Source organism: Eucalyptus grandis, chromosome 9 (genome assembly GCF_016545825.1).
Source record: "Eucalyptus grandis isolate ANBG69807.140 chromosome 9, ASM1654582v1, whole genome shotgun sequence".
NCBI lineage: Eukaryota > Viridiplantae > Streptophyta > Magnoliopsida > Myrtales > Myrtaceae > Eucalyptus > Eucalyptus grandis.
The window spans coordinates 17,533,744-17,548,198 of record NC_052620.1 but is presented as its reverse complement, the minus strand read 5'-3'; the positions used below and the strand labels follow the sequence as shown (position 1 = coordinate 17,548,198).

Sequence of the window (14,455 nt, the reverse complement as noted above, 5' to 3'; positions counted from 1 at the left end):
TTTTAATAAATTTATTTTTCATTACCATGAAAATTCATAAATTGATATACTTACGATAAACGGAGGTTAAGACTCTAAACTGAAATATCTGTCAATTATCATATATTATCAAATTCAGTAATTTGACAATAAAATTTAATGGAAACTAGCGGGGATAGATTTATAATATATATATCAATTTAGAATTTTTTACGGTTAAAAATTCATTTTAAATAAGCTTATCACAGATATACTTAATTGTAATTTTTTATAGTATTAATCTTCTATTTTATTTTCGGTAGATAAACACTATAAATACAACAATTTTATGATCATGAAGGTTATATTTTAGTAATTTGTCCTGTTTTCCTACGTACGTGCATTACTTTCGAGACGGGATGCTGGAAGTATTATTAAATGCAATAGCAGGTGTACTTGGACCACCGCACGTGACGGTGTTTTGACTTTCTGACTCCGCCTCGTGATGTTCATTTATGTCGTTTCGCGACAACCATCATTAATGCCCCTGCTCAGCTCCCGACAGTTCTGTCCTTTGCACTCTGGCATGTGATTTTGATTCACAAATAAAAGCTCTCCAGAAAAAGAAAAAAAAAAAAGGATTAACAAATAAAAGCACTTAGGGACACGCATATCAGAAACATTTGGTGCATTTTTTTTTTCTCAGACAAATGATTACATATGGTCTGACAAAATCCGTCACATTAAAATGAGTTAATACCGTCGAAAATTGTAGCTGATAAATTCGTGCTACATTTATCACATATTAATTAAAAAATTTCAAACTAATACTCTCATGTCACATTAACGCCAAGCTAACTTTGATGTTACAAATTATCCTAAATCGATAAATAAAGGATAAATTTGTCCTCCGTTAACTTTTGTCTAATATCTCCATTAAATAGTTGACATGAAAACATATATGACAAACAATTTGGATGATTTGAGTATGGCATGAATCTGATGTGAAAATTCAATACTACTCCTCTAAACAATGTTGTTTTGGAGAAACCGGATTTGAAGAAAATGAACAAAGATGAAAAAAAAAATGCCAAAATCTGCTTATTATGCCCTAAAAACTCTCTCACAGTTTAAAATCCAGTAAATCCCCAATTTTGGCCCAAGTTTGCCTTAATATTTTGTTAATTTGGGGGAGAGAGTTGAAGCAACTTCAATTTTGTCATGTTTTTAAATCTCAGTTCATTCTCTTTAGATCTGGCTTCTCAAAACGACATCATTAAAAAATGTTAAATTTTCACATCGAATTCATGTCACGCACCAATTATTCGAGTTGATTGCCACACATGTTTTCATGTTAGCAATTTAATGAGGATATTAGATGGAAGTTGATGGAGGCTAGATTTGTCAAGGGGTGTACTGGTTTGAGATTCATTTGTAGACATGAAAATTAGTTTGGAGTAATTATCATATGAGTGTCTTGGTATGGATTTTTGGTGATACAGAAATTAATTTAAGGTAAATGTGATATGGATGTACCAATTTGAGTTTTTTGTGGTACTTAACTCTATTAATATCTGTAAAATTCATCTAATTGATCATTTGACGATGACCTCTATAATTTTTATTTTTGTTAAATTCTATATATAAGCAAGTTTATGTGATCAAAATCATAGTGGGTATAAGTCATTTTATTTCACGTACATCTTTCATGTAAGATATGCTCGGATAAACATGGATATAACACTAGAAATGGTTTTTCATGATCTAGATGTGCATGCGCATGGATAATATTTTTCGTTTAAAAATCGTCAATAATAAAGTCAACAAGGACAACATTGACTACAAATTAGATAGAAACAATTTTTGGTCAACACCACAACATTTTTTTGTATTGATGATCGAGCAATCAGATCGAGAAAAGGCAAGTATTCAACTTTCAAGTCATGTAAGATGAGAGAAAATCTGCTGGTTGACAACACAGAGCCACGAAGAACAAGAGAGAAGGTATTCATGTGGGATGCAGATCTCCTGCCATCAACTATGTTTTGCATAAGTTGTCTTTTTCTGAATTGGCACAATTAAAAGATTTAAAAATGAATTGGCCACTATACAATAAATTTAGGATTTTTTAGATAATTATCCTAGATTTCTCAATGAAGACCAAGGTTAGAATTGGCCAATAGAAAAACGCTCAACCTTTTTATTATTGATCAAATGATCTATAGCTTAGAAAGGAACATGAACTATGTTTATGAGTAAGTGAAAGCCAAAAGCCAAGTTTGCTAGACCCTGTCCTTCCACCACAATTTTCCTCAAAAGTTTGGAAACTCGTTCAATCTTCTCATTCAAATTATCTTCTAGTATACAACGGTCCACTTCAGCACATCGATGACCTTTCTCTACAATATCTGGTCGTTCAAAGTCGGCTTTACGTCCACGTATTGCATTGAACCAGACCTAACTTTCCTAAATAGATTCTGCTTTTCACTTAAGTTGTCCCTATTCACTCCCATCCGCCTGTTTTCTCTAGTCTATCCTACGCCTTACCAAGCTTTCTTGAAAGTACTCTTTTGTCAAAGAAGAACTAATTATGCAAATGTTGATAGTTTTATCAGATAACTAACAAAAGAGTTGAAGAGTTAAATTGTAAGTAAATGTGTAGTGGCTAGGCTTTTCACTATGCCTTCATCCATTCTCCTAGACTAATATAAATAAAACGACGTTGGAATCCATTAGCAATCTTAGTGATGTTACAATCTATAGAAGATGTTGCTTCTCCACGACAAGAATCTTAGTATATGGTTATAATGTGGGACTTTTCCTGCATCATCCTCCCTCTCGTCAAGGATGTTACGACGTGGCAGAATGGCCTTGAGGACAACACCTTGGGTCACCACCAAGGGACCACAGCCTCAAGAATAAAGTGTTAGAAGGTTGGCACTCAAAATTTGGCTCTGATACCATGTTGATGCATTATAAGGGGTGGAAAAACTCATATTGAAAACTAACTTGTCAGGAGAGGGAACTTGCCTATTATAAGCATTAGAATATCTCCTTAATTGCCTGATGTGGAACTTTGCAAGCATCACCTATGAATAAAAGCACATTTAACACTATAATACACTATGTTCGCCATTTTAAAAACAAAGACACCCTTATAAGGAATACAATAATAAAAAAAAAAAAACAAGCAAGTTTTCAACATGAGTGAAATACAATATGTTGTCCCTTTAATTAAATTTGAAGCTCACTTACTCCTATTAACACCCAAATTTCATCTGTCGTTATCTCGAAGAAATGTTTTTAATCATGGAAGTTTGCAAAGACTGGGACCAACTAGTTTGACCATAATTGACTTGGGTCGTTAGACCTAACCGATAAAGCTTAGCCCAATTCAACCGTGAACCACACCATTGTCTCTAGGCAGAAAATTCTCGTGCCACATGGCACCTTCTCATTTGTTCAAACCCTCACCATCTTGAGATTTCCAATTGTCATTGCATCATAGAACCTTAGACAAACCTAGTTTACTCCATTTAGGAAAGGGATGGCATCTCAATTTAAGAAATACGACCGTTGCTCTAACACCATACACTTCTATTTTTAGGAGCAAATCAGGGAACTCTGAATGAATCCGACTTGCTGGAAACGCTGCTTATGATGGTTGATGAAGTAAGTGAATGGGCTTTGGTGGCTAGCCAAAATAAATCATTGAGGTATTTATAAAGTTTATACTTAGAACTGGCGAGAGTTGGGCACACTATTGAACTAGAATCGTCTGGGGTTGAACACACTACCGATAGTTCAAGCGGTTAGAGCTTTAGTGGTTCAAGGAAGGCTTGGTGCCCCTTTTCTAATGGAAACTAAAAATTCAAGAGCATGTGCTTTGTAAAATAAATAGGTGTTTTCAGTTCAATCACTACTTCATAGTAAATCTAGTGGGTCTTGCAGGGGAAATGGCCATCTTTTGGAACAAGGAAATTTCTATTACTGTTAAGTCTCATTTGAACTTTTATGTTGATATTATATGTAAGTTGCAGAATAGCAATCGGCTCATAAGAGCTACTTCTGTGCACGCCCCATCTATGTTCCGATAATGAATTTTGCCGCGGGACAAGTTACAAAGAATCAACCTATTCAATCTACTCCCGTGGGTTTGTATAGAAGACTTTAATGAGATTTTTATCATTGGGAGAAAGTAGGGAAAAGAATGATTGAATATAATCTGACTCAATATGTTTTGGGAATTTTTAAACTCCTGCATTATGATGGATATGAAAAGTAAATGATGTGCTTTTATGTGGACTAACAAGTAACAATAAAGAAGGGGTTGCCTTTATTAAAGGGAGATTGGATAGAGTCCTTTGCCCCATGGAATGTGGAATTCTTTTTCCCAATTATAAATTTGCAAGACAAAAGGAACAACTCACCTCTTTTTGGAAGAGCCCAAGCGAAGGAACCCTTAAGATCAGTATTGATGGATCTTTCTTGGACGGGTTGACTGCGGGAACCATTAGTTTGCGTTTGTCGAAACAGCTGTAGAGAAATGGTGTGTGGTTTTGCACTCTATAAGAGTTAGCTCAGTTTTCATCTTGAGTCTGACAAAGAAGCTTTTAATTAAAACACTTCAAGGAGCAGAGATTACTATTCAATGTATTCATGGAAAGCAGGTGCTCTTATTGCCGAGACCTAGCTCTTCTTAATGGGCTTCACGAATTTGAGTCTGGCCCACTGTGGTAAAGAAACTAGTATGGTGGCTGATTAAATCGTGAAAGCCCATAGAAATAGAACCTTAGCTTCCAATTGGTTGTCCAACCCTCGGAAGCCCTTTGGCCCATACTATGTTTTAATTTAAGTCTCTTGTACTTGAACTCCTTGACCTAGTTTATGGAAATCGCATTCTTCCGACAAACCCTTGTGAACTTTCTTGGAAAATCTATCGTAAGCTCGTTATAATCTAGAACAAGAGGATTTTCACCCATTTCCTATAGACCATCCACCACATCGATTTCAGAAGCTTTCCATAAATCATCGATCATTTCTCCCAATTCAAATAGAAGAGTTCTTTTCAAGGCATCAATCATCTCTTCATTTGGCATTTTATAACCTTTCTAGATTATTTCTTGTATCATCCCATTGACCTTCATGATTGATTGACCATGTCACATTCATCTCATTGATAGGTAGTTAACTTGACTTGCAACCTTCCAAGTCTCCCCATTTGTTCATCCGTTCTTATAACAATATGCGAGTGTATTAAACACAGCATTATTCTTGCAACAAATGTAGAACGAAAAAATGGATTGCACATAATCCACGATTCAATACATCCTAACAAAACGGAATTTTTTTTTTTTTTTGGGCCAATTAACACTGGTCAATGGTCAATGTCGATTAACGGTCAATGACAACCAATGGCCAATAAATCAAGTCATCAACAATTCAAAGGTCGAGTCAGGCGTCTAGTCAAGTCATGAGACTCAACTGTTTTATCGCTCAGCTAACATCATAGTGACGTTAGCCTAGTGCATGACACGCATGTGTGACGTGTGACGCGGGCTACAGTTCTCCTTATGTGCATGAGCGCATGCGCCGACAAGGCTGTCTCTTGTGGCTGCACATGGAGGCGCATCCAGCCACCTCCGGCAGTGTGCCACCACTTGCTTTTCTTAACTCGACGAAAACTACAACCCTACACTTCCAAATATGATTTTTAATGCACGGAACATTGAGAAACGACCTAAATAGTATGGTCTAGTGTCGGTTTTTCATACCCGAGCATTCATCAGGCACTACTTTGTGATTTCTAGCTAATAATTTGTTTATTAAACCTATTAAATGATCAGGAAATAAGAACACATGCTTTGATACCAAGGATGGAAACTAATTTCTATATGTCAGAAACAAATTCCTCAATATATTACTAACCTTTAAGTCAAATGAAAAACATATTCTAGAAGCATGCCCAAAAAACTTTGTATCACATCATGCAACGAAACGAAACGTACCTTGTTTTCCACTAATTAAGAGCATCATATTGCAGGCTCAAAGGTCTTCAACAGATTTTTCTTTGCAGGTGGAATGTTGTACCTTATCGGGAGGCAATAAAAACATTGTTCTCAAAAACGTCGTTCTTAAGGAAAGATGTGATTTTCCTAATAGGAGTTAGATTCCGAATCCACTATGTTTTAATTTCTTAAAGATTACTTCTCTTAATCTATTTGAACTGTCAAGAGCAATTATTATATTATATGTAACTGCCTTATCCGCAACCGCCTCATTCGCAAATAACCATCGGATAATTAACCAATATGATAGATCATGGACCGAGTTAGCCCAACATGAGCGGCCCATATAAAAGCCATCACCCTCCAATCTAAACACCATCGATAGAATAAGGACGCCACAGAAATCCTTCCATGCATCTAGGGATCCTATTATTGCTTTGTCAATAAATTTTGTGGCTCCAAGAAAGACAAGATCAATCAAATGTCATCAAACCTAGGTGTCACCAGTTCCACCAATTGACCATCTAAGTGGGAAAAGCTTCCAAGACTAATAAATGTTCCACTACGGTTCAGACAATATCCTCCTTTGCTTTTTCCCAAAAGAACACTTGATCAACTACGGAATAATAGTGATAGAGAAATGTGACCATGTGAAATGCCAGTTCGAAATCCTGTCAACCACGCTTTCTCAACTCTCTAGTAGATCATAATCCCATGACTAAGTTGGCCAAAATTCTATCTGGACATGAAGAAAGTCCCAATAGTCAGATGCTCAAAGGAGCACTTTCCAGACACTAATGGTCATCAAATCCTCCAACTTTTTCACCTCAACTCCTCCCAAACGGTCTCGCAAACTACTTCAGGCGAAATCCAGTTTTGAACTTATATTCACTTCTATCCAAAACCACACCTACCCGAAAGACAGATAACCAGCTCATGTCATAAATTGCCATAGCTGTCTCCATTCAGGCTTTCAAGTTAAAATGAAAAAATCCTTATCTTGATTCATCAAACGTCATCTTGAGTACGACCGGGGAAAAAATGGACCTCAACTTGAAATTTACCATGACGCAACGACACCCAGTCACACGAGCCCCCAAAAAAGAAAAATATGTCAAGAAATTCACCACAAGGTTGCAACTGCAGAACAGACAACAGAACCAGAACAGGACATACACAAGCCAACCGCCATCAGCGACAAACAAATCGAAAGAACGCGGCATTATCGTCATGGGAAACAAGGACAATCCAGGAGAGATTGAATTTCCAGATACTCACAGAATGAACCCGCGCGAAGAATTGAAGAGCCCCCATCTCGAACTCCATCTAGCAATACCCTGGAATCCGCCACCCACATCCCATCGCCGAGCCGGGCCCTTGCTGCCACCGCGTGCGTCCCAGTCGCTGAGCCCTGAAGGCAGTCGCCCCCATCTCTTTCTGTGCCCCGACGATGGGCTGTGTCCGGCCAAGACGATCGGCGGCACGCGGAGCCAGATCTTGCTCCGTCGTGGTCGCTGTCTGACCCGATCAGGGCTCCACAGAGAGAGAAAAAGGGGAATGAGGAGAAGAAGAAACAGACAAAGAAAGCACAGACAAGGAAGAAGAAGAAGAAGAAGAAGAAGAAGAAGAAGAAGAAGAAGAAGAAGAAGAAGAAGAAGAAGAAGAAGATGATGATGATGATGATGATGAAGGAGAAGAGAGGAGGAGGTGGTGGGAGAGAGATAGGAGCGAGGCGAGTGTTGCCAGGCTTGGGGGATTTCCGCTTTTTTTCTTTTGACCGTTGGAGGAGAGAGCAGAAGCGGCTACATCGGATAATTCAAAAATCACTCCTATCTGTAAAGAACGGTAACATGAGGAAAATGGACAATAATAAGTTTAGCCAAATACTAATATAAAAAATAGATAAATATCAATAATGGTAATGATATTGAATATGTAATTGTTAAAATTTTGATGGATATATTAATAGAAATAATAAGATACTTTAGGAAAAGGAATTTCTACTTTATTTATCGAGGCATTCTTCGTTTTTATTTAATTTGTCTTCTTAGAATACCTTATTTAGTTATGTTAAAAGTGACTATAGTTATTGAGTTTTAGTATATTATTTTTAATAATATCAAGAATATTTTTCTGTTAGTATCATTTTAGTTAATCCAGTATGCTTCCATTTTCTATGACGTTTTTTTTTTTTAATTTTTTTAATTTTGTACAGCAATTAAAAGCAAAAGAAATTTTGCCTTTAAGGAGAGAGCTGAAAATTATATTCTACCCAAATAAGAAGTATATCTATATCAATCCAAATAAAACAAAATATGAAGAGTAAGAGCAAAGTTCGAATGAGTTAATGACACCACCCTATTAAATCATTTAATGCCATCCATCCGATAGGACTTGATTGTTGCTTGGCTTTTATTTTTAGTGCGGTTTGCTAATACTTTCCACCAAGTCACCGCTAAATGCCAATATCTTCACACACCCAAAAAAATATATAATAATAATAATAATAATAATAATAATAATAATAATAATAATAATAATAATAATAATAATAATAATAATAATAATAATAAATAAAGCACTCGCCTATGACAAAAATCTCCGGTAAGAAAGATGAACATAACTAACAATGAATCACGAAGCAATGTACTTCCATGGTAGACCCGTAAAAATTAAATGGTATCATGAATTTGAGATGAGTTTTGTCAATGCGAATCTGATTATATAAATTGTTTTAGATTAGACGGGCTTGGCTCAGATCTTTTAAAGCAAATAAGCAGATTGTAAGACCACCGTATAGGTGGTAGTTCTGATATTAATAATATGATAAAGTGGTAAAGGCTTACAAAATGGAATGATTAAAAAGATTACGGATGATTTGAAATGGGAATCTTACCGAGATGCAAGTGTAGAGGAAAGTGATACAGAGACTCTTTCTCACACAAATGTAAACTGTCATGAATGTAAGTTCTGCCCTTATTAGTTAGAGTAATCGTCATTTTATAACGAGAATGGCTATGAATGCCCATGTGATTGTACAGTGATTCATTAATGATTTGTCGACCATGATGTTTAATGCAGTTTTTGCTCCTGCTGCTACAGTCCGATAAGTAACCTGCTTTTGCTGGTGCTAAGTTACCCGCATGCTGCTGCAATTTGATTAATGGCTCTACCTCTAGCAGTGGCAAGAGTCCCCTCGTGCTGCTACAATCTGATGACCTACTGATTTTATTCTTTTTTTTTCTTATGATATTGTTTTGATTCCTAATTATATTATTATGATTTTATTACTCATCATCTGATAGATTGATTCCATAACAATCGTCCTCATTGATATCTCATCTATGATGTGATTGGTTAGAGTTGCTTGTGGAACTTTTCAGCTCTGCCAGCAGTTGCTTCATGATTGCGATTTATTCGTCTTGTGATAACCAGCTGCAACTTGCACAGTGGCCAAAGACTTTTGCAGGAGAAAATGAAGCATGTGCTTCTAATTGTGCAATCTAGAGAAGCTTTAATTTGGGTGTTATGTTGGTTTAGCCAAGACAGGACAGTTTCTTCATATGCATTTTTTGGCGAAATTGAAATTATCCCACCACTTTGAACCTCTAGATCAGGTTTGGAAAGCCATTGGGCTGAAGAGAAACGCAAACCATCTAATTCCCAGGCTACTCCCCATGAGATTCTAAAATTGATGAAAAAAATGAACAAGATTTGGAAGGCACCTTTCTTGCCCTAGTTGGTCTAAATTCTGAGTAAAAAAACTTAAAACTCTTCCTGATTTATGGCAGCGAAATTTCAATCAAGGGGCCAAAATGGTCTTACCACTGGTCAAACCGATTGGTTGAGTGGTTAATTTTGTTGATCAATTTGAAATAAAAGAGTCAAGAATGGCGATAATTATTGTTTTGCGGTTAACATCAGCCAAATGCATGAGGACATATATCAAGAATTCTTCAAATTAGTAGTCAAGTAGTCAAACATCCTTTAATGCTGTTTAAGTTTCGTTCTTGATCATTAGTTATTCCGGTCAATCGGTGGAAATTAATACTCACGAGTTGCATAAGCTTTGCATCATCTTAGCTTCGGCCTTTTCCAGTCCAGCCTCCAATTTTTAGGGTTCACGTTAGGCCAATTAGTCCAAATCCTTGGCCCAATTCTCGCATGGAATAAATGAATATTTGAATTGAGGACGTTTAGCTTGTTCTCACAAGAAACGTCAAAGTCGTCGCTTTCGTAATATTTGCCGTACCCCTCGACTCCCCATTCTATCCATTGAATTGTCATAAAGAAGGGGCTCAAGGAACTCTTCAATATCAGCATCACCACGAATGGAGGCTGATCTCTTCTAAATGATCTTTCATCACGAGAGAGGTTTGGCTAATAATATTTTGTTCAGGCTATCCCTAAAAAATCCGATGGAGGAAATCAATGAATCTTATCATTTAATCAGACTTTTCCAAATTATATTCATGGCATTCTCCACCAAGACATCACTAAACACCCGATATTTTCACACTCCGAAAAAAGGGAAGAAAAAAGGGAAAGAAAAGTCTCCAATGGTGCACCTTAGATGTGATTATACATCGCTAAAAGATGGGGAAAATTATCAAAAGCATATTATAATTTTTTTTCAATTTAATCATAAATATTTTACAATTACATCAATGTAATCCATTTAACCAAATTTGGTTGGTCAATGCTGGCACCGATAGACATTTTTTAATAATATTTTACTTTTTATTTTTTTGAATTTTGAATTTTATTTTTTCTCCTCCCTCTTTCTTCCTTTTGCTCCAATGACCAGCTAGAGGGAGGGCCAGTCGCCGACCAATGGCAAGCTCCCTAGTCACCGGCAAGGAAAGCCCCTATCGAATGGTGGTCGACCTTGCCCCGGATCCAACAAGGCAAGTGTCGCCTAGCCACTTTGGCAAGGCATGCCACTAGCCATTGACCAACCCTCCCCTACGGTCGGTCACCCGAAGCAAGAGGAAGGAGGGACAAGAAAAAGAAAAAGAGAAAAAAAAAAATCAAAAAATAAAATAAAATATTATTATAAAATTGTTTACCAAAGTGCCATTGACTAAATTTAACTAAATAAATTGAGTTGGCATAATTACAAAAAATTTAGGATTGCATTAATAAAAAAAAAAAAAAAATGACTAAATTGGAAAAATTACAATAAATTTAGGCTTTTTTTTTTTTTTCCGTAATTTGCCCCTAAGGAATAAGTCACTAATCACCCATGCACTTCCAAATTTTGAATGGAGGCTGATCTCTTCTAAATGATCTCTCATCGTGAGCATGATTTGGCTAATAATGTTTTTGTTCAAGCTATCCCTCCAAAACCCGGTGGAAGAAATCGACGAATCTTGCCATTTAATCAAACTTTTCCAAATTATATTCATTTTACTCTCTATCTAGACATTATTGAATTCCGATACTTTCATTTCACCACCCAAAGAGAGGGGAAGGAGGAAAGAAAACTCTCACCATAACAAAAGTTCCCAATTGTGCATCTTAGATGTGATTATACATAGCTAAAAAGATGAGTCATGAATCACGCGTGGACTTTCAAAATTTAAACGGGGCATTCGAAAGACTTTCCCATCCATCGGAATTCGCGATCACACATGTAATCCAGGTACTCCTTCCATGCACGCCTCCGTCAGCGTGTGCGTCACGTTTGGATGCATCCTCGCATCGCATCTCGGTTCACCAGGAAGAGGATCGCACGCATCATCAGCGAAATCCCCCCAATTTTCAGGTTTCGAGCAGAGGGGGACTTAACTTGAGGGGATACAGCTGAGATCTGCCGACAGGCAAGGAAGACACCGCCACTTCGATTCGAGTCGTTTTGGAGGAGCGTCTCTGTTCCTTCTCCCTTGGCTTGGGCCTCAAAACCCGATCCATTCTCAGCCGCTGGACTTTCGGAAACGGCAGATATTTTTCGAGTCCTTTGACATTCGCCCGCCCAACCCCACCATCAACTTGATTTTTCCAAGCACGTGGAATTTAATACGCGACCCGTCCCCCCATGATTTTGTGCTGCTGAATCTGACCAAGAAGGATCTCCCCCCGGGGTTAATGCCATTGCATAATTACTCGACAGTTCCGCATACTTTGACTGCAAGACAGCTCTCACTTCTCGCTCCACAGAAGTTCGTTACGTTACATCACATCCCTCGGATCTTGAAAAACCTAATTTCCTACATACGACGGAACGAGGAAAATGGTTGCGAAAGATCGGTGCGTGCGCAGACACGGTGCGTAGTTAGTGCTCAAAACAAAAACTTCAGGCTGAAGATCCGGGCAAATAGAGAAACCGCCCGTGTCTCCCGTTTTTCCCTCGCGCAGTATTTCGGAAGCAGAATAAGGGTGATCATCTTTGATTTCCTCTCCCTTTCGATGAATTTGTTTGCCCTTGATGTGAGGAGATATTTAAGATATTTCCTAATAAATGAGTTTTTGCTTTGATGATATGCAGACGATTGCTTGATGGGACGATATGTTTCAACGGAACCCTTATCTCTGTACAATCAAACTTGGAACAAACGACGCCTCTCCAACGCCGCACACCGGAACCCTTTCATTCCAGTGTCGCCTAAACCTAGTCAGAAACCCAGAAATGGCAGGTACAGACCCGAGAACGACGATGAAAAAGAACGAAAACCAAAGTAAAGAGACCAACTCCTAACGGAACACGAACTTATCATCATCATCATCATCATCATCATCATCTCCCTTTACCCGACTGATCTCTCCTCGATTTCTAAGAGAGGGAGAGAGAGAGAGAGAGAGAGGATTGAGAGAGAGATCAGGTGAGGCCTAAAAGAAGCCGCGCTTGGCGGGTTGATCGGCGTGCTTGAGCGTCTTGTCGATGAGCTGGCGTGCCTTGCGGCTGCGGATCTCCACCTTCACGCTGGAGCTCTTGTCCATCTTCACGTACGGCTTCTTGGTCTTCTTCAGCGCCCGCACCTTCGACTTTATCGTCTCCACCAGGCCCTCCAGATGGTTCGCCATCGTCGGGTCCGATCGGACGTCCGATCTTGCTCGCTGCGGGACTCGGGAAGGGAGTGCAATTTGCGGTTCTTGCTCTCGGAGCATTGCTAATGGAGTCTGCTGTTCTTTTTATTCAGCGGAACGTGTGAATGTCGACACGTAGTTGGACAAATATAACGATTTTGCCACTTGCCTCTTGCTTTGCTTTATGTATTGGGGCGGGCCCCATGCTAAGAAAATTTTGGGTAAGACCAACGGCCTGTGTTTTTGTATGAAGTAAAGAGCGTGTTTGATAACTTGAAATTAAGCTTGATTTATGGCCTTAAATAGAATTAATTTATTAAGAAATGCACTTAGTCTGGTAAGCAAAAAGGGGTCGCTTAATTCGTTCCATAGAATAATAATTGATGATGATTTAAATTTTGCTAAACATACGAGTAAAAATCTGCCAATAATGGTCCTTTTTCTATCTTTGGGAGAGGTTAATTATATTTATCCATCGACTTTTTAGTTATCATTAAAAACCTTTTTAATTTTATTTTTAGCACTTAAGGTTATCGATACATAAAATTCATTACCTAAATTTTGAGCACTTAGATATCAATTTTATCGAGTAGGCCTAGCATTTATATTTCATTTATTTCATAAAAAATGAACGTTTTGGAAAATGTTTTTCGAAAATATCATTTGAATGAGAGAGAATCGGAACGAGTTAAGGAACAAGACAAATAGATAGAGGGATAATATACGTGGCGACGATAGTATGGAAGACTTTACTATGGTAAGCGCACGTGACTAATTTGCTTATAAATAATGGTCAGAATTAATAAAACCCGAATTATTTAAGGACACGTCGCAATAAAAAAAAATCATATATTGTGTAATTATCATTTCGATTCCTTATACGATTTTCCGATTGCTTCATTTATGTCAACTGAACAAGTAAAAGTCAGACTTGGTATTAATAGTAAATGTTGCAAATATAAGCGATAGCGATAGGGGATAGGGAATATTACTTCTACTAGAGTTATATTTGGGTCGTATACATTTTAGATATATTTTGTAATGTTGAAAATGAATCCAATTGCCGATTATTCGAGAGGTGATCAATCCAACATCATGAACACAACCTCATTTGGTCCTGTCTATATCCATGAAGATTAATCGAGTCGAAAATTCAAATGAGTATCTTGTGAAAAGTAGAATTCAACCTTTTATATTGTGGGTGGAATCAATGCAATGAAGATATGTACGGTCTTTGACAAAAGAGGAGGATAACCAATTTATTCATATCCCTTGAATGTGAATAGCCACATCCATGGAAATTCAAGAAAAAGGACTACAAGTTCTTTGGTCAAAGTTTATGTATGACAGTACACGGTGCAATTCAACGTACAACCGAGTGTGATAGAACGAATGAACGGCAGCAGTGAGACCCCGGTTTCGTACTTATCCAGAGTCACTGTCGATCGAAAAATGATGGATCG

General features: G+C 37.6%; 1 protein-coding gene across 1 annotated transcript; it reads right to left on the bottom strand.

Moving 5' to 3' along the window:
• Nucleotides 1-12,564: 12,564 nt before the first annotated feature.
• Nucleotides 12,565-13,085, bottom strand: LOC120288416. The gene has a single exon (XM_039302387.1). It carries the CDS (start codon nt 13,071-13,073, stop codon nt 12,795-12,797), a length of 279 nt encoding a protein of 92 aa, XP_039158321.1. The 5' UTR covers nt 13,074-13,085; the 3' UTR covers nt 12,565-12,794.
• Nucleotides 13,086-14,455: the final 1,370 nt, after the last annotated feature.